Here is a 20600-nt window from a genome sequence, read left to right on the forward strand (position 1 = left end):
TCTATACATATACTCTATACATATACTCTATACATATACTCTATACAGATACTCTATACAGTATCTATACAGATACTCTATACAGTATCTATACAGATACTCTATACAGTATCTATACATATACTCTATACAGTATCTATACATATACTCTATACAGATACTCTATACAGATACTCTATACAGTATCTATACATATACTCTATACAGATACTCTATACAGATACTCTATACAGTATCTATACATATACTCTATACAGATACTCTATACAGATACTCTATACAGTATCTATACAGATACTCTATACAGATACTCTATACAGAATGCTGACAATAAATACAGGCATGATATTCCAGCCATAAAAGCATTCATATCAGGCCTCCTCAATAAGACGTGATGCCATTCATATCAGGCCTCCTCAATAAGACGTGATGCCATTCATATCAGGCCTCCTCAATAAGACGTGATGCCATTCATATCAGGCCTCCTCAATAAGACGTGATGCCATTCATATCAGGCCTCCTCAATAAGACGTGATGCCATTCATATCAGGCCTCCTCAATAAGACGTGATGCCATGTGAATGACAGCATCATTCTTGGTGTGCTGAGATCATGAGGATGAGGACATCTTCTTGCCAACAGGATTCATGTGTGACGGCGTGAGATACAGCACACCCTCACTTTCCAGTTGGCGGTGACATCATTCCAAGTTCAGTGACAATGACGTCACTTATGCCGCGTTCAAAGCAACTGGGAACTCAGAAATCTCTGACTTCAGTGCATTCAAGGCAACTGGGAACGCAGAAATCTCTGACTTCAGTGCGTTCAAGGCAACTGGGAACTCAGAAATCTCTGACTTCAGTGCGTTCAAGGCAACTGGGAACTCAGAAATCTCTGACTTCAGTGCGTTCAAGGCAACTGGGAACTCAGAAATCTCTGACTTCAGTGCGTTCAAGATAACTGGGAACTCAGAAATCTCTGACTTCAGTGCGTTCAAGGCAACTGGGAACTCAGAAATCTCTGACTTCAGTGCGTTCAAGGCAACTGGGAACTCAGAAATCTCTGACTTCAGTGCGTTCAAGATAACTGGGAACTCAGAAATCTCTGACTTCAGTGCGTTCAAGGCAACTGGGAACTCAGAAATCTCTGACTTCAGTGCGTTCAAGGCAACTGGGAACTCAGAAATCTCTGACTTCAGTGCGTTCAAGATAACTGTTATTTTTTGAACGGTCATCCAACTCGGGAACTCGGGCCTCCTACAGCACCGACTTTCTGACCTGAAAATCACTGACGTCATGATTTGACCTCGTATTTTTCCCAGAGTTCCCAGTTGTCTTGATAGCACCAGCAATGAGGAACTGCTTCCTGGAAGGAAGATGCTTCTATGACATCACTCTTGTCAGTCAGTTAGGGTGGAGTCCAGCCAGCCCAACACCTCCTGGAGTCCCTGGCCGGAACGAGCGCTCAGTTCCAGGGTCGTGATTGGCTGGGTGGCAGAGGCGATGATGTCATCCATCCTGAACAGTGACATCATCTCTACGAGACTCATGGTACAAGGGAGGTCCCTGGAGGAAGGGTGGGAGGAGAAAGGGTTAAGACATTTGCAAAGCGAGGGAGAGGCCTATGTTTCATTGATGTAAAGGAGCCTAATAAAATGTATCTCTACTAGACTCATGGTACAATGGAGGTCCCGAGGGGAAGAGTGGGATGACAATCAGTCAATCAGGGAGGGAGAGAAACAGTTTGTTGATAGTCATGCAACGTGGTGGGGGGGGGGCATTTAATGTGGGAGTATATTGGGAGGAATTGGACACAGTCAGGTCCATAAATATTTGGACATTGACCAAGTTATTATTATTGTAGCTGCCTCCCGCAGATCATGAATATGAGCTGTAAGTGCAGCCGTTCAGCTTTAATTTGAGGGTCTTTACCAAACAGTAGTTGGGCATTTGGCTGCTCAGCTGTTCCATGGCCAGGTGTGTGTTATTCCCTCATTCCTTTATTTACCAGTAAGCAGATGAAAAGGTCTAGAGTTGATTTCAAGTGTGACATCTGCAATCTGTTGCTGTTAACCCTCAATATGAAGTCCAGAGAGCTGTCACTGCCCTTAAGCAAGGCTGAATAATCTATAAACAAACCCATCAGAGAGATTAGAACATTAGGTGTGAACAAAGCAACTATTTGGTACATTCTTAAAGAGAAAGAACACACTGCTGAGCTCCGGAACACCAGAAGGCCCAGAAGACCACAGAAAACAACTGTGGTGGACGACAGAAGAATTCTTTCCCTGGTGAAGAAAAACCCCTTCACAACAGTTGACCAGATGAAGAACACCCTCCAGGAGGCAGGTGTATCTGTGTCAGAGTCAACATTCAAGAGAAGACTTCAACTTAGTAAATACAGACGGTTTATCACAAGATGTAAACCATTGGTATGCCTCAAAAACAGGAAGACCAGATTAGAGTTGGCCAAACAACATCTAAAAAAAAGCCTGGCCAGTTCTGGAACAACATCCATTTGACAGATGAGACAAAGATCAACTTGTACCAGAATGATGAGTAGAATATGGAGAAGGGAAGGAACTGCTCATGATCTGAAGCATACCACCTCATCTGTGAAGCATGGTGGAGGTGGTGTTATGGTGTGGACATGTATGGCTGCTAATGGAACTGGTTCCCTTGTAATTATTGATGATGTGACTGCTGACAGAAGCAGCAGGATTCATTCTGAATGGTTTAGGGCTAATGTTATTATCTGCAGTAAAGGCCTGGCAGAGCATCACCAGGGATGAAACCCAGCATCTGGGGATGTCTATGGGTTCCAGACTTCAGGCAGTCATTGACGGAAAAGGAGTTGCCACTCCAGTGTTAATCTGCAAAATTGTAATTATTCGCCTACCTCCTCATGCCTTTTGCACACATTGTATATAGACTCCCCCTTTTTTCTACTGTGTTATTGACTTGTTTAATGTTTACTCCATGTGTAACTCTGTGTTGTCTGTTCACACTGCTATGCTTTATCTTGGCCAGGTCGCAGTTGCAAATGAGAACTTGTTCTCAACTAGCCTACCTGGTTAAATAAAGGTGTTCTCAACTGGCCTACCTGGTTAAATAAAGGTGTTCTCAACTAGCCTACCCGGTTAAATAAAGGTGTTCTCAACTAGCCTACCTGGTTAAATAAAGGTGTTCTCAACTAGCCTACCTGGTTAAATAAAGGTGATATAAATATATATTTTTTTGTATTAAAACTCACAATTTAATTGATGATTGTTACGTTTGTCCAATTACTTTTGAGCCCCTAAAATTGGGGGGACCACATATAAAAAGTGGTATAATTCCTACACCGTTCACCGGATTCGGAGGTAAATACCCTCAAATGTTTTATTTAATTTCTCCTTTATCTAACCAGATAGGCAAGTTGAGAACACCTTTATCTAACCAGATAGGCAAGTTGAGAACACCTTTATCTAACCAGATAGGCTAGTTGAGAACACCTTTATTTAACCAGATAGGCTAGTTGAGAACACCTTTATTTAACCAGATAGGCAAGTTGAGAACACCTTTATCTAACCAGATAGGCAAGTTGAGAACACCTTTATCTAACCAGATAGGCAAGTTGAGAACACCTTTATCTAACCAGATAGGCAAGTTGAGAACACCTTTATCTAACCAGATAGGCAAGTTGAGAACACCTTTATCTAACCAGATAGGCTAGTTGAGAACACCTTTATCTAACCAGATAGGCAAGTTGAGAACACCTTTATCTAACCAGATAGGCAAGTTGAGAACACCTTTATCTAACCAGATAGGCTAGTTGAGAACACCTTTATCTAACCAGATAGGCAAGTTGAGAACACCTTTATCTAACCAGATAGGCAAGTTGAGAACACCTTTATCTAACCAGATAGGCAAGTTGAGAACACCTTTATCTAACCAGATAGGCAAGTTGAGAACACCTTTATCTAACCAGATAGGCAAGTTGAGAACACCTTTATCTAACCAGATAGGCAAGTTGAGAACACCTTTAGCTAACCAGATAGGCAAGTTGAGAACACCTTTATCTAACCAGATAGGCTAGTTGAGAACACCTTTATTTAACCAGATAGGCAAGTTGAGAACACCTTTATCTAACCAGATAGGCAAGTTGAGAACACCTTTATCTAACCAGATAGGCAAGTTGAGAACACCTTTATCTAACCAGATAGGCAAGTTGAGAACACCTTTATCTAACCAGATAGGCAAGTTGAGAACAAGTTCTCATTTACAACTGTGACCTGGCAACAAATTTTAGATGAAAGTCGGCACGTTCAGCTCATATAGATGGTTTCCTTTCAAATCCATTGTGGCGTACAGAACCAAAATGATAACTTGTTCAATGTCCAAATATTAATGGACCTGACTGTACGTCTGGTTCGTAGCCAGGAGTCTGTCCAGTAAGGTGCAATGTTACAAAAGCATTCAGATAGAACTGTATTTTGCTGAACAGAACCTGATTGTCATGTAAGAGAATAAGGGATCATGTCACATCTATTCATTACGTTTCTATCTGAATGTTTTGTCTCAAAAATCCACTGTGATCTTGGCCAGAGAATGTGCAGTGTAGTGTGTTACTACAGGCAGGACCTCTTGTTGAAGATAACCAGGACAGAGGCTGTGTGGAGAGGTTCAGCAGAGAGGACAGACAGGAGCTGGATACAGGATGACGAGATCTGGGTGGTGTTAGCAGAGTCCACCATGAACTATATAGAGAACAAACACAATGATTTGATTTAAATCATTTCATGCTTGCAGTCGACAAGCCTGAAATTATGCAGAATGCACAGATGATTTCCCAGTTTAGGGGGCTGATGGTCTACCGTATACTGCAGTGATATTAGTCTGTTCATACCCCTGGTTGATCTCCCAGTTCAGTGGGCTGATGGTCTACCGTATACTGCAGTGATATTAGCCTGTTCATACCCCTGGTTGATCTCCCAGTTCAGTGGGCTGATGGTCTACCGTATACTGCAGTGATATTAGCCTGTTCATACCCCTGGTTGATCTCCCAGTTCAGTGGGCTGATGGTCTACCGTATACTGCAGTGATATTAGCCTGTTCATACCCCTGGTTGATCTCCCAGTTTAGTGGGCTGATGGTCTACCGTATACTGCAGTGATATTAGCCTGTTCGTACCCCTGGTTGATCTCCCAGTTCAGTGGGCTGATGGTCTACCGTATACTGCAGTGATATTAGCCTGTTCGTACCCCTGGTTGATCTCCCAGTTCAGTGGGCTGATGGTCTACCGTATACTGCAGTGATATTAGCCTGTTCGTACCCCTGGTTGATCTCCCAGTTCAGTGGGCTGATGGTCTACCGTATACTGCAGTGATATTAGCCTGTTCGTACCCCTGGTTGATCTCCCAGTTCAGTGGGCTGATGGTCTACCGTATACTGCAGTGATATTAGCCTGTTCATACCCCTGGTTGATCTCCCAGTTCAGTGGGCTGATGGTCTACCGTATACTGTAGTGATATTAGCCTGTTCGTACCCCTGGTTGATCTCCCAGTTCAGTGGGCTGATGGTCTACCGTGTACTGTAGTGATATTAGCCTGTTCATACCCCTGGTTGATCTCCCAGTTCAGTGGGCTGATGGTCTACCGTATACTGCAGTGATATTAGCCTGTTCGTACCCCTGGTTGATCTCCCAGTTCAGTGGGCTGATGGTCTACCGTATACTGCAGTGATATTAGCCTGTTCGTACCCCTGGTTGATCTCCCAGTTCAGTGGGCTGATGGTCTACCGTATACTGCAGTGATATTAGCCTGTTCGTACCCCTGGTTGATCTCCCAGTTCAGTGGGCTGATGGTCTACCGTATACTGCAGTGATATTAGCCTGTTCGTACCCCTGGTTGATCTCCCAGTTCAGTGGGCTGATGGTCTACCGTATACTGCAGTGATATTAGCCTGTTCGTACCCCTGGTTGATCTCCCAGTTCAGTGGGCTGATGGTCTACCGTATACTGCAGTGATATTAGCCTGTTCGTACCCCTGGTTGATCTCCCAGTTCAGTGGGCTGATGGTCTACCGTATACTGCAGTGATATTAGCCTGTTCGTACCCCTGGTTGATCTCCCAGTTCAGTGGGCTGATGGTCTACCGTATACTGCAGTGATATTAGCCTGTTCGTACCCCTGGTTGATCTCCCAGTTCAGTGGGCTGATGGTCTACCGTATACTGCAGTGATATTAGCCTGTTCGTACCCCTGGTTGATCTCCCAGTTCAGTGGGCTGATGGTCTACCGTATACTGCAGTGATATTAGCCTGTTCGTACCCCTGGTTGATCTCCCAGTTCAGTGGGCTGATGGTCTACCGTATACTGCAGTGATATTAGCCTGTTCGTACCCCTGGTTGATCTCCCAGTTCAGTGGGCTGATGGTCTACCGTATACTGCAGTGATATTAGCCTGTTCGTACCCCTGGTTGATCTCTATTTCTGATCAGAGGAGCTTTGCTTATTAATCATATAGAAATATTGACTATTTTTGCATTAAACTTAAACCATCGATGGAATATGTGTACAAAGTATTATTGAGGTTATTCTAAACATTTACAAGGAATTATTTCCAAATTGAGAGGACCGTCTTCCTGTATAGAAGTGATGACGTGGTTCTCATGCTGCTGCCATCTTGGACTAGGGCGCTCTGAATGTGTAAAGGTTTAATTCATAAAATGTCTATGGACAATAAGAGAGATGTATTGACCCACCACAGCTCGCTCACAGTCACCCTCTTCTTCTTCAGAGTAGATATATTAACTCCACTTTTTTTATTTAACATTTATTTAACTAGGCAAGTCAGTTAAGAACAAATTCTTATTTACAATGACGGCCGACCACTTCCAAACCCAGACGATGCTGGGGCAATTGCGCGCCGCCTTATGGGACTCCCAATCACAGCCGGATGCGATACATCCTGGATTCGCACCAGGGACTGTAGTGCCTTAGACAGCTGCGCTACTCAGGGAGACTTATACACTGTATGGATGTGGTTCTGGACTCACGATGACAGAGGAGCAGTCCGTATAGTAACTGGGCCAGATAGGACTCATACAGCCTCCCAGCTCTCTCACAGTCACCCTCTTCCTCTTCAGAGTCAGGTCTGTCAGGTTGGTGCCCACCTGTAACAGAGGGAGACATAATAGTACCCTTTCTGTTTAAGACACCCTCAAATGGTGACTGACACAACAATCACTGTGGGAATACCGAATGTACTCACCGTAGGTAGAGTAACAGGGGGTTCCCCTAAATCAGTTGTGCCATCTCTCACACTGAGCTGTGAATAGTCTGTTAAGGGTGATTAAATAGACACTGTAGCATGGAAATGTACTCTGAAGATATATATTGGAGTGAGACATGGGCTGCTTCTTCTCAAGTCTCCTCTCCTTCTTCATTTGCACTGATATTAAAACACAGGATAGGTGAGAAGAAGAATATGGTGGATGTGTATTGGAAAACTGTCATCAGATGAAGGAGAGGAAGAAGAGGATACGAGGAAAGGAAGCCACTGATTATTGAGACGCATCCATGGTCATAATTGCTAGCTAGCAAACGTTAGCTTATTATCCTGTTTGCTTGCTAAATCAATCTCAATGCTGGTTAATTTGAAAGGCACACTAAATCAATCTCAATGCTGGTTAATTTGAAAGGCACACTAAATCAATCTCAATGCTGGTTAATTTGAAAGGCACACTAAATCAATCTCAATGCTGGTTCATTTGAAAGGCACACTAAATCAATCTCAATGCTGGTTCATTTGAAAGGATATTTTGTAAACGTTTCAAGAGAAGAGTTTTTCCAACACCGGTTGCTCCGAGCAGCAAACACATTTCGTATCAACCAACAAAGACTTGATCCGTATCAAACTTGTCGAGACTAGTTAGCTAGCAAGCAAGCCTCTCCAGCTTACTGTGACACCATGGCGACGCTCATATGATCAACGTTAGTTGCTATGTTTGCACAACTAAGAAGCAAATCTTTGCAAATCCAATTTCTCATTAGTTATTTCATCACCGACGGACCCGGAACCAAAACATTGAATCACTTCCGTTCCTTCGAAAACAAGCCACGCCTTCTTCCACCCAGTTGTCAAAACATAAACAGCTACAGGAGTGGGAGTCAACCCTATAGAAGTTTTGGAGTCAAACCATAACAATAGGTTCTTCTTCAAGCGTTTGGAGAGCATCTTGGAGAACAGCCATGGAAGCTCAGCTAAAGAAGGAGCTAGGAACATCCATGCTGAAGTCAACTGGCCATTCTGGAGGAGGTTGTATCAGCCAGGGACAGAGCTTTGACACTGACCACGGGAGAGTGTTTGTCAAGATCAACCACAAGAGTCAGGTTCTTCATTTACTTCGTTACTAATTCCATACTGCATGCCTTTACATTGACATATGAAGTCACTCAAAATAGATTAGCACTGTAAAATAGTAGCCTAACAAGGATAATTTGTTAGAAATATCAAACAATATTTTGTTGCAGGCTATTTGGCTACATGCTATCAAATGAATTACAGTAGTCAGCACTCTCTGAGAGCAAAGGATTAGGATTCACAATAGAGCCATCCAGTCATGTGATGGTCGAAATCAGAGCGCTGTTGTTGTGCACAGAGCTGGAGGGTTTTATGTGATGTGCAGTCCTAATCCTGACCTCTGAAAAGTCATGAACTGCCTACTCTGAAGGCTGCTAGACTACTTCCATGGTAGGTGTAGTCCTGTGGAGGCTGCTAGACTACTTCCATGGTAGGTGTAGTCCCGTGGAGGCTGCTAGACTACTTCCATGGTAGGTGTAGTCCCGTGGAGGCTGCTAGACTACTTCCATGGTAGGTGTAGTCCCGTGGAGGCTGCTAGACTACTTCCATGGTAGGTGTAGTCCCGTGGAGGCTGCTAGACTACTTCCATGGTAGGTGTAGTCCCGTGGAGGCTGCTAGACTACTTCCATGGTAGGTGTAGTCCCGTGGAGACTGCTAGACTACTTCCATGGTAGGTGTAGTCACGTGGAGGCTGCTAGACTACTTCCATGGTAGGTGTAGTCACGTGGAGGCTGCTAGACTACTTCCATGGTAGGTGTAGTCCCGTGGAGGCTGCTAGACTACTTCCATGGTAGGTGTAGTCCCGTGGAGACTGCTAGACTACTTCCATGGTAGGTGTAGTCACGTGGAGGCTGCTAGACTACTTCCATGGTAGGTGTAGTCACGTGGAGGCTGCTAGACTACTTCCATGGTAGGTGTAGTCCCGTGGAGGCTGCTAGACTACTTCCATGGTAGGTGTAGTCCCGTGGAGGCTGCTAGACTACTTCCATGGTAGGTGTAGTCCCGTGGAGGCTGCTGAGGGGAGGACGGCTCATAATAATGTCCGGAATGGAGTTAATGGAATGGCATCAAATGTATACACCATGCGTTTGATACCATCCCATTCACTCCTTTCCAGTCATTAAACTCTATTTCAGCCATTATTATGAGCCATCCTACCCCCAGCAGCCTCCACTGGTGTCATCACTTTGTCTGTACAATGCATTTCATCACAAACGTATGGAGTTATTCCTTGGTCAATGTCATGATGATCATCACATGTCTTATCCTCGTCCCCCAGGCGAAGCGTATGTTTGATGGGGAGTTGGCTAGCTTGGAAGCCATCGTCATGACAGACACAGTGAAGGTCCCCAAGCCTGTCAAGGTGATAGAGCTGGATACAGGAGGGGCTGTGTTCGTCATGGAACATGTTGACATGAGGGGTCTCAGCAGGTAAGAGAATCTCCTCATACACTGTTTAATACACGTCTTTGACCTTTCTTTCCTTCTTCTTCTTCTGCTTCTTCTTCTTCATCCTTTATCTTCTTCTTCTTTCTTTATCTTCTTCTTCCTGTTCTTCTTCTTCTTCTTCTTTCTTAATCTTCTTCTTCCTTTATCTTCTTCTTCCTTTATCTTCTTCTTCCTTTATCTTCTTCTTCCTGTTCTTCTTCTTCTTCCTGTTCTTCTTCTTCTTCTTCTTCTTTCTTCTTCTTCTTCTTCTTTCTTAATCTTCTTCTTCCTTTATCTTCTTCTTCCTGTTCTTCTTCTTCTTCTTCTTCTTTCTTAATCTTCTTCTTCCTTTATCTTCTTCTTCCTGTTCTTCTTCTTCTTTCTTAATCTTCTTCTTCCTTTATCTTCTTCTTCTTCTTTCTTAATCTTCTTCTTCCTTTATCTTCTTCTTCTTCCTTTATCTTCTTCTTCTTCCTGTTCTTCTTCTTCCTGTTCTTCTTCTTCTTTCTTAATCTTCTTCTTCCTTTATCTTCTTCTTCTTCTTTCTTAATCTTCTTCTTCCTTTATCTTCTTCTTCTTCTTTCTTAATCTTCTCCTTCCTTTATCTTCTTCTTCTTCCTTTATCTTCTTCTTCTTCCTGTTGTTCTTCTTCCTGTTGTTCTTCTTCTGTATGTATTAGTAAAGTATTATTGTTATGTCAGACTTTATTGTGATGATTGAGTGTGTTAATGATTGTCTGATTGATTCCCCCAGGCACTCTAAGCAGCTGGGAGAGCGTCTGGCTGACCTGCACCTACACAACCAGAGACGCAGGGACAGACAGAACAAGGAACAGCAGACAGTTGGTAACTCACCTAGTCCATTCATTCATTCCTTCATTCATTCATTGATTGATTGATTGATTTTGGGGTAAAACAATTCATACAGTTTAAAACAGTTTAGAAGTGTAACTTTCTCACATATACAACATCAGACTACTGCATGCCTTCACTCACCACTCTATTAAATGGATATGGAAAAAGGAGCGGATGTTCCTGTCATTTAAATGTAATTAGGAAAAGGACCTAATGTTCCTGTCACTTAAATGTACACAGGAAAAGGACCTGATGTTCCTGTCATTGACCAGTTTGGTTTCCAGGTTCCCACTTGCTGTGGATACCTCCCTCAGGTGAGCTACTATGCAACAGATCGTCTGATATTGGGAGACACAACTAGATTTCCACCTTTCCCACTAGTGAATAGGAGACTGTAATATGTGGTAACGTGGGATTTAAACTGTATGCTATAAATCCAAATAAAGATAGTTCCACACTCTATATACAGCTCCAGTCTGGTTAAACCATCAATGTCTCTGTGCCTTCAACATGGGATTTAGAGACCAACTGGATGAGACAACCTGCCTATTTTTAATGACATTTATCAGAGTTCCACTTTCTAACCTCTCTTTGTCTCTCTCTCTCTCTCATCAGGAGAATGAGTGGCAGAGTGACTGGGTAACATTCTACTCTCAGCACAGACTACAGCACCAACTCAACATGGTGGAGAAGTCTTATGGAGACAGAGAGGCCAGGGAACTATGGTCCCAGCTACAGGTAACTATGTAACTTGGTAACTACAGGGAACTATGGTCCCAGCTACAGGTAACTATAGAACTAGGTAACTACAGGTAACTATGGTCCCAGCTACAGGTAACTATGTAACTAGGTAACTATGGTCCCAGCTACAGGTAACTATGTAACTAGGTAACTATGGTCCCAGCTACAGGTAACTATGTAACTAGGTAACTATGGTCCCAGCTACAGGTAACTATGTAACTAGGTAACTATGGTCCCAGCTACAGGTAACTATGTAACTAGGTAACTATGGTCCCAGCTACAGGTAACTATGTAACTAGGTAACTATGGTCCCAGCTACAGGTAACTATGTAACTAGGTAACTATGGTCCCAGCTACAGGTAACTATGTAACTAGGTAACTATGGTCCCAGCTACAGGTAACTATGTAACTAGGTAACTATGGTCCCAGCTACAGGTAACTATGTAACTAGGTAACTATGGTCCCAGCTACAGGTAACTATGTAACTAGGTAACTATGGTCCCAGCTACAGGTAACTATGTAACTAGGTAACTATGGTCCCAGCTACAGGTAACTATGTAACTAGGTAACTATGGTCCCAGCTACAGGTAACTATGTAACTAGGTAACTATGGTCCCAGCTACAGGTAACTATGTAACTAGGTAACTATGGTCCCAGCTACAGGTAACTATATAACTAGGTAACTACAGGGAACTATGGTCCCAGCTACAGGTAACTATGTAACTAGGTAACTACAGGGAACTATGGTCCCAGCTACAGGTAACTATATAACTAGGTAACTACAGGTAACTATGGTCGCAGCTACAGGTAACTATATAACTAGGTAACTACAGGTAACTATGGTCCCAGCTACAGGTAACTATGTAACTAGGTAACTACAGGTAACTATAGTCGCAGCTACAGGTAACTATATAACTATGTAACTACAGGTAACTATGGTCCCAGCTACAGGTAACTATGTAACTAGGTAACTACAGGTAACTATGGTCCCAGCTACAGGTAACTATGTAACTAGGTAACTACAGGTAACTATGGTCCCAGCTACAGGTAACTATATAACTAGATAACTACAGGTAACTATGGTCCCATCTACAGGTAACTATGTAACTAGGTAACTACAGGTAACTATGGTCGCAGCTACAGATAACTATGTAACTACAGGGAACTATGGTCCCAGCTACAGGTAACTATGTAACTAGGTAACTACAGGTAACTAGGGTCCTAGCTACAGGTAACTATATAACTAGATAACTACAGGTAACTATGGTCCCAGCTACAGGTATAACTATAGAACTTGTTAACTACAGGGAACTATGGTCCCAGCTACACGTAACTATGTAACTAGGTAACTACAGGGTACTATGGTCCCAGCTACAGGTAACAATATAACTAGGTAACTACAGGTAACTATGGTCGCAGCTACAGGTAACTATGGTCCCAGCTACAGGTAACAATATAACTAGGTAACTACAGGGTACTATGGTCCCAGCTACAGGTAACTATGTAACTAGGTAACTACAGGTAACTATGGTCCCAGCTACAGGTAACAATATAACTAGGTAACTACAGGGTACTATGGTCCCAGCTACAGGTAACAATATAACTAGGTAACTACAGGTAACTATGTAACTAGGTAACTACAGGTAACTATGTAACTAGGTAACTACAGGTAACAATATAACTAGGTAACTACAGGTAACTATGGTCCCAGCTACAGGTAACAATATAACTAGGTAACTACAGGTAACTATGGTCCCAGCTACAGGTAACTATATAACTAGGTAACTACAGGTAACTATGGTCCCAGCTACAGGTAACAATATAACTAGGTAACTACAGGGTACTATGGTCCCAGCTACAGGTAACTATGTAACTAGGTAACTACAGGTAACTATGGTCCCAGCTACAGGTAACTATGTAACTAGGTAACTACAGGTAACTATAGTCGCAGCTACAGGTAACTATATAACTATGTAACTACAGGTAACTATGGTCCCAGCTACAGGTAACTATGTAACTAGGTAACTACAGGTAACTATGGTCCCAGCTACAGGTAACTATGTAACTAGGTAACTACAGGTAACTATGGTCCCAGCTACAGGTAACTATATAACTAGATAACTACAGGTAACTATGGTCCCATCTACAGGTAACTATGTAACTAGGTAACTACAGGTAACTATGGTCGCAGCTACAGATAACTATGTAACTACAGGGAACTATGGTCCCAGCTACAGGTAACTATGTAACTAGGTAACTACAGGTAACTAGGGTCCTAGCTACAGGTAACTATATAACTAGATAACTACAGGTAACTATGGTCCCAGCTACAGGTATAACTATATAACTTGTTAACTACAGGGAACTATGGTCCCAGCTACACGTAACTATGTAACTAGGTAACTACAGGGTACTATGGTCCCAGCTACAGGTAACAATATAACTAGGTAACTACAGGTAACTATGGTCGCAGCTACAGGTAACTATGGTCCCAGCTACAGGTAACAATATAACTAGGTAACTACAGGGTACTATGGTCCCAGCTACAGGTAACTATGTAACTAGGTAACTACAGGTAACTATGGTCCCAGCTACAGGTAACAATATAACTAGGTAACTACAGGGTACTATGGTCCCAGCTACAGGTAACAATATAACTAGGTAACTACAGGTAACTATGTAACTAGGTAACTACAGGTAACTATGTAACTAGGTAACTACAGGTAACAATATAACTAGGTAACTACAGGTAACTATGGTCCCAGCTACAGGTAACTATATAACTAGGTAACTACAGGTAACTATGGTCCCAGCTACAGGTAACAATATAACTAGGTAACTACAGGGTACTATGGTCCCAGCTACAGGTAACTATGGTCCCAGCTACAGGTAACAATATAACTAGGTAACTAGGTAACTACAGGGTACTATGGTCCCAGCTACAGGTAACTATGTAACTAGGTAACTACAGGTAACTATGGTCCCAGCTACAGGTAACAATAACACAGACAACAGCACCAGCTCCATGAGGTTCTATACTATCTCCAATTCCAAACCCAGCACTTACTCCTTTTCCTTGTACTTTTTGAGATCCGAGAGGACTTCATGGGTGATTGATCTTCTGTCTGATATCTCCTCTCCTTAGTTGAAAATCCCTCAGCTATTTACCGACATGGAGGTGTTCCCCGCCCTGCTTCACGGGGACCTGTGGGGGGGAAACGTAGCAGAGTGTCCCGACGGCCCTGTCATTTTCGACCCCGCCTCCTTCTATGGCCACGCTGAGTACGAGCTGGGCATCGCCGGGATGTTCGGAGGGTTCAGCGACTCCTTCTACTCTGGGTACCACAACAAGATCCCCAAGGCCCCGGGGTTTGAGAAGAGGAATCAGCTGTATCAACTGTTCCACTATCTGAACCACTGGAATCATTTTGGTGGAGGATACAGAGGGTCCTCGCTGAGGATCATGAAGGATCTGGTCAAATACTGACCACTGATCGATCATATATGTACCAGTAGCATGATGTACAACTACACTACCCATAATGCTCTGTAAAACATAGACACACCAATGACACTGACCAGCTTGAATGACCTCAAACAGTCTTCCATCCAGAAAGGAACAAATCATTTTTGGGTCATAATATTAGTTATTTCGAAATGCAAGAAACAAGAAATCTATGATCCTATGGTATAGAAGAGAGATTCCACGAAACCCATTCCATATTCCTCTTCATCTTGAAATGCTTGAGAAATCAACTTTTTTGAGCTAACATTCCACAGCTGTTTGAAAGCAGACGTGATTTTAATGCTCTAGTGTAAGACTAAACATAGAGTATTGCACATCCATTTGCGTAAATAAACATAACAGCAAGCAAGGTTATGATCTGTTTGAGTTGTAACAGTTAGCTTTGTTAAAAGCTGTGTTAATACTAAGAATGCTATGCTAAATAAAGCACTGTACTTCCTGTTTCGTGACCTAATATACACTACGGTTTGAATACCTCAATAAGGACAATAACCTAATAAAGGGCACTATACACTGAGTTTACAAAACATTAAGAACACCTTCCTAATATTGAGTTGCACCCCCCTTTTGCCCCCAGGACAGCCTCAATTCGTCAGGCCACGGACTCTACAAGGTGTCAAATGTGTTCCACAGGGATGCTGACTGATGTTGACTCCAATGCTTCCCACAGTTGTGTCAAGTTGGTTGTCCTTTGGGTGGTGGACCATTCTTGATACATTCTTGGAAAACCCAGCAGCGATGCAGTTCTTGACACAAACCGGTGCACCTGATACCTACTACCATACCCCGTTCAAAGGCACTTAAATTTGTCTCACCCATTCACCCTCTGAATGGCAACACATACACAATACATGTCTCAATTGTCTCAAAGGCTTAAAAATCCTTCTTTAACCTGGTCTCCTCCCCTTCATCTTTAACCCGTCTCCTCCCCTTCATCTTTAACCAGGTCTCCTCCCCTTCATCTTTAACCTGGTCTCCTCCCCTTCATCTTTAACCCGGTCTCCTCCCCTTCATCTTTAACCAGGTCTCCTCCCTTTCATCTTTAACCCGTCTCCTCCCCTTCATCTTTAACCTGGTCTCCTCCCCTTCATTTTTAACCTGGTCTCCTCCCCTTCATCTTTAACCAGGTCTCCTCCCCTTCATCTTTAACCCGTCTCCTCCCCTTCATCTTTAACCTGTCTCCTCCCCTTCATCTTTAACCTGGTCTCCTCCCCTTCATTTTTAACCTGGTCTCCTCCCCTTCATCTTTAACCCGTCTCCTCCCCTTCATTTTTAACCAGGTCTCCTCCCCTTCATCTTTAACCAGGTCTCCTCCCCTTCATCTTTAACCCATCTCCTCCCCTTCATTTTTAACCTGGTCTCCTCCCTTTCATCTTTAACCAGGTCTCCTCCCCTTCCTCTTTACCCTGTTTCCTCCCCTTCCTCTTTAACCTGTCTCCTCCCCTTCATCTTTAACCAGGTCTCCTCCCCTTCGTCTTTAACCTGGTCTCCTCCCCTTCATCTTTAACCAGGTCTCCTCCCCTTCATCTTTAACCTGTCTCCTCACCTTCATCTTTAACCTGCCTCCTCCCCTTTATCAACACTGATTGAAGTGGATTTAACAGGTGACATCAATGTGGTGACATGTGACATTCACCTGGATTCACCTGGGGCCTGTTGCACAAAAGTAGAATTAAGACATCCGGGATAAATGACTCAGCTGAGCTCAATGAAGCCAAAACATGTGCGTCCAGGCTTAATTGGTTGCACAAAGACCAAGCCAGGATGAGCAGACACGGATTCATTAAGCCAGGTGAAACCAATCCTGGATAGGTGCGCGCTCACGGCTCACTCAAATAGACCCCGCCACAGATCACAGATTAACTGATTTACCATGGCAACTAGAGCCGCGTACTTTTCCCCGTCGGAAGCACAAATCCTCATGGAGGCATACGAGGAGGTAAAATATATAATTAAGAAGAAAGGCAACACCGCCACAGTGATAAAGCAAAGAGAAAAAGCGTGGCAAAGTATTGCAGACCGCCTGAATGCGTAAGTAGTGCACAATTACACACTCACCGCTCCGCTGAAACATCACAATTACAATTCAAATATTTAATTCACATCTCCAAAAATGCAGTTGTACTGTAATTATGAAACGGTTAAATTTTTTATTGAAATGCACTGCAGATATGAGTGAAATTGTGTAAAGTAACTCCATCACACTGTATAAAGCTATGATACATTTTTTGATATTTTTACTGAAAACAAGACAAAAATACCAAGTAATTTTTTGCAGTGTGACTCCATTAAGTGTGTGTGTGTGTGTGTGTGTGTGTGTGTGTGTGTGTGTGTAGATTAAACATGAACGGGCCAAAACGGACATGGCAGCAGGTCAAAATCAAATACAAGAACATTCTGCAGAATGGTATGGTCCCTGACTAATATTTAACAAAGCACAAGCATATATTGTACCCAGAAGGTGCCTGCTCACACATTGTCTGTACTGTTTTAGCAGTGAAAAAGAATACCCACAGACAAGGCACGGGTGGTGGGTCACCAAAGGCTGACCTTACCCCAGCAGAGGACATGGCCTTGGAGCTAAATAAAGGCAGGCCCGTCTTAGAGGGGATCCCTGGGGGGAAAGAGACGAGCATAGGTTCCTGCCAAGATGCCACCCGCTTCATTCAAGGTATGTCCTTCCATCTCTACATGGGATACAACCACATTCATATTGAATCAATTTGGACTGTCTGACTTTGGTTTACCTATTGCCTTGCAGTGTCTGGCAGCACTGTGTTCCTGTTAGAGCCACCAGCACAAGCACCAGACGATGCTGATCCAGTGAGTACTCCATCAAAGGCATACTGTAGGCCTGGCATGTCTTGTCTACTAGCTTCAATATGAATCCGATTAAATGTGATAGGGTGAAGGCCCCAGTGCAGCAGCAACAGCACATGATGGAGACGATGATGAGGAGGAGACCATCTCTCTGGATTCCAGAAGGCATGAGGTATCATGTTAAGACTGTGAAAGTACTATTTACTCTACAATGGTGAGGAGTCCTCATCAAAATCAAAAAATCTAATTTATTTTACAGGACCCAGATGCTATACAGTGGGAAAACCAGCCTGGCAACATAGTGCGTATTAATAAAAGGACACCACATCCTGCCAAATTCCAGCTGCGCTAATTGTATTGTGTTCACAGAGCTCACAAGCTATCAGAAAGTTGTATGGCAACCACCTCCGGCGCCAAATAGAACTGGCAGACATAGACATTCAGTACAAGAAGAAAAAGATGGAAAATCTTGCACTGGAGTTCGAAATAAAAAAGAGGACAATTCGGAAACTGGACCTTGAAATAAAAAAACTTGAGAGGGAGGTGAGATATGCCTTCAATGTACACTGTATGCTAACTGTAACACAAATGTATTAATCATTATTTTTCTTTCCTCCCCCAGCTCCAAGAAGATGACACAGCTCAAAATAAAAATTTGGTATATTCTCGTAAAGTCAAGTGAGCCATGACATATGAGCTCTTATTGTGAGCACACAGGACGGTGGCATCTTTCTAAGGTTTTTTATTTATTTTCCCAGCAATCAGTACAACCAAGTTATCGTTATAAGGCATCGCCCTCTTTTGCCCACCCCCCCAGCACCAGGTGTGGCCACTAGCCTATATGAAGGCCCAAAATTGTGTGTTCCTTTCTGTTCTGACAATGGCATGCCCATTCGTGCGAGATGTGGTGGATGAAGAAGCACTTGTGCTGAGGAGAGCCTTCAGGCGAGAAAGGGTCTTCAGGGACCGGTTGGACCCACTGGCCTTCCCTGATGACCATCTATATGAAAGATACAGGTTTTCTGCAGATGGCATCAGGTATCTATGCAGACTACTGGGTCCCAGGATTAAGCACCGCACTGCACGGAGCCATGCACTGAGTGTGGAGCAAATGGTTTGTGTGGCCTTGCGCTTTTTTGCTAGTGGAGCCTTCCTGTACTCAGTGGGGGATGCAGAACAGCTGAACAAGGCCACAATTTGCCGCACAATAAGGAGTGTGTCTGGCTATCAAAGCATTAGCAGATGTCTTCATCTCCTTCCCTGGCCACAGAAGACTCTGTGACATCAAAGAGGAGTTCTATAGGATTGCAGGTAAGAGGATCTACAAATTACAGGACAACTGTTAACACATAGTAGGATACTCATTACTTTGTGTGACAGGTTTCCCCAATGTCATTGGTGCAGTGGACTGCACACACATAAGGATAAAAGCCCCCTCAGGTGCCCATGAGGCCGATTTTGTGAATAGGAAATCCTTTCACAGCATTAATGTTCAGGTGAACATAACTTTTTGATATTGTCCATTGACGAACACTCTGCATTGCCAGTGATGTGCATTGATTGGTGTAATATTCCTTATCTTATGATTTCAGATGGTCTGCAATGCTGACTGTGTGATCAGCAATGTTGTGGCAAAATGGCCTGGCTCAGTCCATGACTCCAGAATCTTTCGGGCCTCTGAAATCTATCACAAGGTAAGCCACACAACCCCTATTTATAACCATCATGGCTGTGTCAAGAATATCACTGTGTTTATGAGGTAGTAATGATGAGATTTTGTGTTGACAGGTGAATTCTCTGGTGTGTTGCTGGGAGACGGGGGGTATGGCTGCCAGCCTTTTCTCCTGACACCTTTCACAGACCCCCAGGAAGCACAGCAGGCCTACAACCATGCCCATGCCAGGACCAGGGCCAGAGTTGAAATGACCTTTGGCCTCCTGAAGGCACGCTTTCACTGCCTTCACAAATTAAGGGTCAGCCCTGTTAGGGCATGTGATATTACTGTGGCTTGTGCTGTCCTCCACAATGTGGCCTGCCTGAGGAAGGAGAGGGCCCCCAGAGTGCCACCAGCCATGGACTGGGACAATCCGGCAATCTTCCCTGATGACGACAGTGGTCGGCTGCTGAGGGACCAATATGTGTTGAATTATTTTAGTTAGTATGTGTGCTTTCAATTTTGGTTAAATATGTCCTGCGGTGGCAGAGGAATTAGGGTTTTTTTGGGTTCGTTTTTTGACGAATTTGGCCTCTTATGATGTTTGTGCGGTATACTGTGTGTAATACAAGGCTGCAGGGAGGCTACTGCATCCATTCATTTGTCTGTTCAGTTGATGTGTATGGATTTGTCCTGCATTTATTTTAGTGTGCAGACATGCAGGGTGTGTTATACAGACCTTTGAATGTGTATGTATCATTTTGTATAATATGCTTGGATTCTGTGCTTTCCATCTTGTAGAGTCACTGTGACTTCAGTTTCGAAAGGAGCTGATGGTTTACCTGCTTTGTTTTGTCCTTATTCAATAAAGGAACATAATGTTACACATTGTGTTTTTATATTCATATGGAATGTGTATTTGTTTATATGACAGAGTACTAGGGCCACACTGAAGAAAAAGGATAAAGTCATAAATTTATGAGGCTGGTTCTTTCTGCAGAAAAGCTACATTGTTTTTACAGTTTTGATACTTATGACAATGTGATACTTAATATTCTGGCACATCAGCATGTCTTTGTTTATGAAACCATACTGAAGTACAATTTCACGAAATGCCCCACATCTGTCATTTTAACAACTGTCCTCCTTTAAAACAACTGGTTACAATATTATGACTTGTGTTTTTTTCCCCTCTGTGGCCCTAATATTCTATCATTTTATATATAGCCTTATAGTC

General features: G+C 43.3%; 2 protein-coding genes across 3 annotated transcripts; one reads left to right on the forward strand and one right to left on the reverse strand.

The window, feature by feature from the left end:
- Positions 1-1160: 1160 nt before the first annotated feature.
- Positions 1161-8092, reverse strand: LOC116372933 (ADP-ribosylation factor-like protein 16). Its single transcript, XM_031821407.1, has 5 exons — positions 7798-8092; positions 7249-7307; positions 7034-7150; positions 4622-4737; positions 1161-1564 (listed from the first exon to the last, which is right to left on the reverse strand). The coding sequence occupies exons 1-5, from the start codon at positions 7856-7858 to the stop codon at positions 1399-1401; spliced, it is 519 nt and encodes a 172-aa protein (XP_031677267.1). The 5' UTR covers positions 7859-8092; the 3' UTR covers positions 1161-1398.
- A 4-nt stretch (positions 8093-8096) lies between these two features.
- On the forward strand, positions 8097-15343 carry LOC116353001 (ketosamine-3-kinase). Of its 2 annotated transcripts, none has more exons than XM_031821405.1 (6): positions 8097-8369; positions 9620-9771; positions 10522-10613; positions 10863-10936; positions 11238-11360; positions 14509-15343. In XM_031821405.1, the coding sequence occupies exons 1-6, from the start codon at positions 8229-8231 to the stop codon at positions 14848-14850; spliced, it is 924 nt and encodes a 307-aa protein (XP_031677265.1). In that variant the 5' UTR covers positions 8097-8228; the 3' UTR covers positions 14851-15343. The 2 variants fall into 2 exon arrangements, with proteins under 2 accessions (XP_031677265.1, XP_031677266.1); XM_031821406.1 differs by having other exon boundaries at positions 8109-8364.
- The last annotated feature ends 5257 nt before the right edge of the window (positions 15344-20600 follow it).

This window comes from Oncorhynchus kisutch, unplaced genomic scaffold, assembly GCF_002021735.2.
Source record: "Oncorhynchus kisutch isolate 150728-3 unplaced genomic scaffold, Okis_V2 scaffold3971, whole genome shotgun sequence".
NCBI classification, from domain to species: Eukaryota; Metazoa; Chordata; class Actinopteri; order Salmoniformes; family Salmonidae; genus Oncorhynchus; species Oncorhynchus kisutch.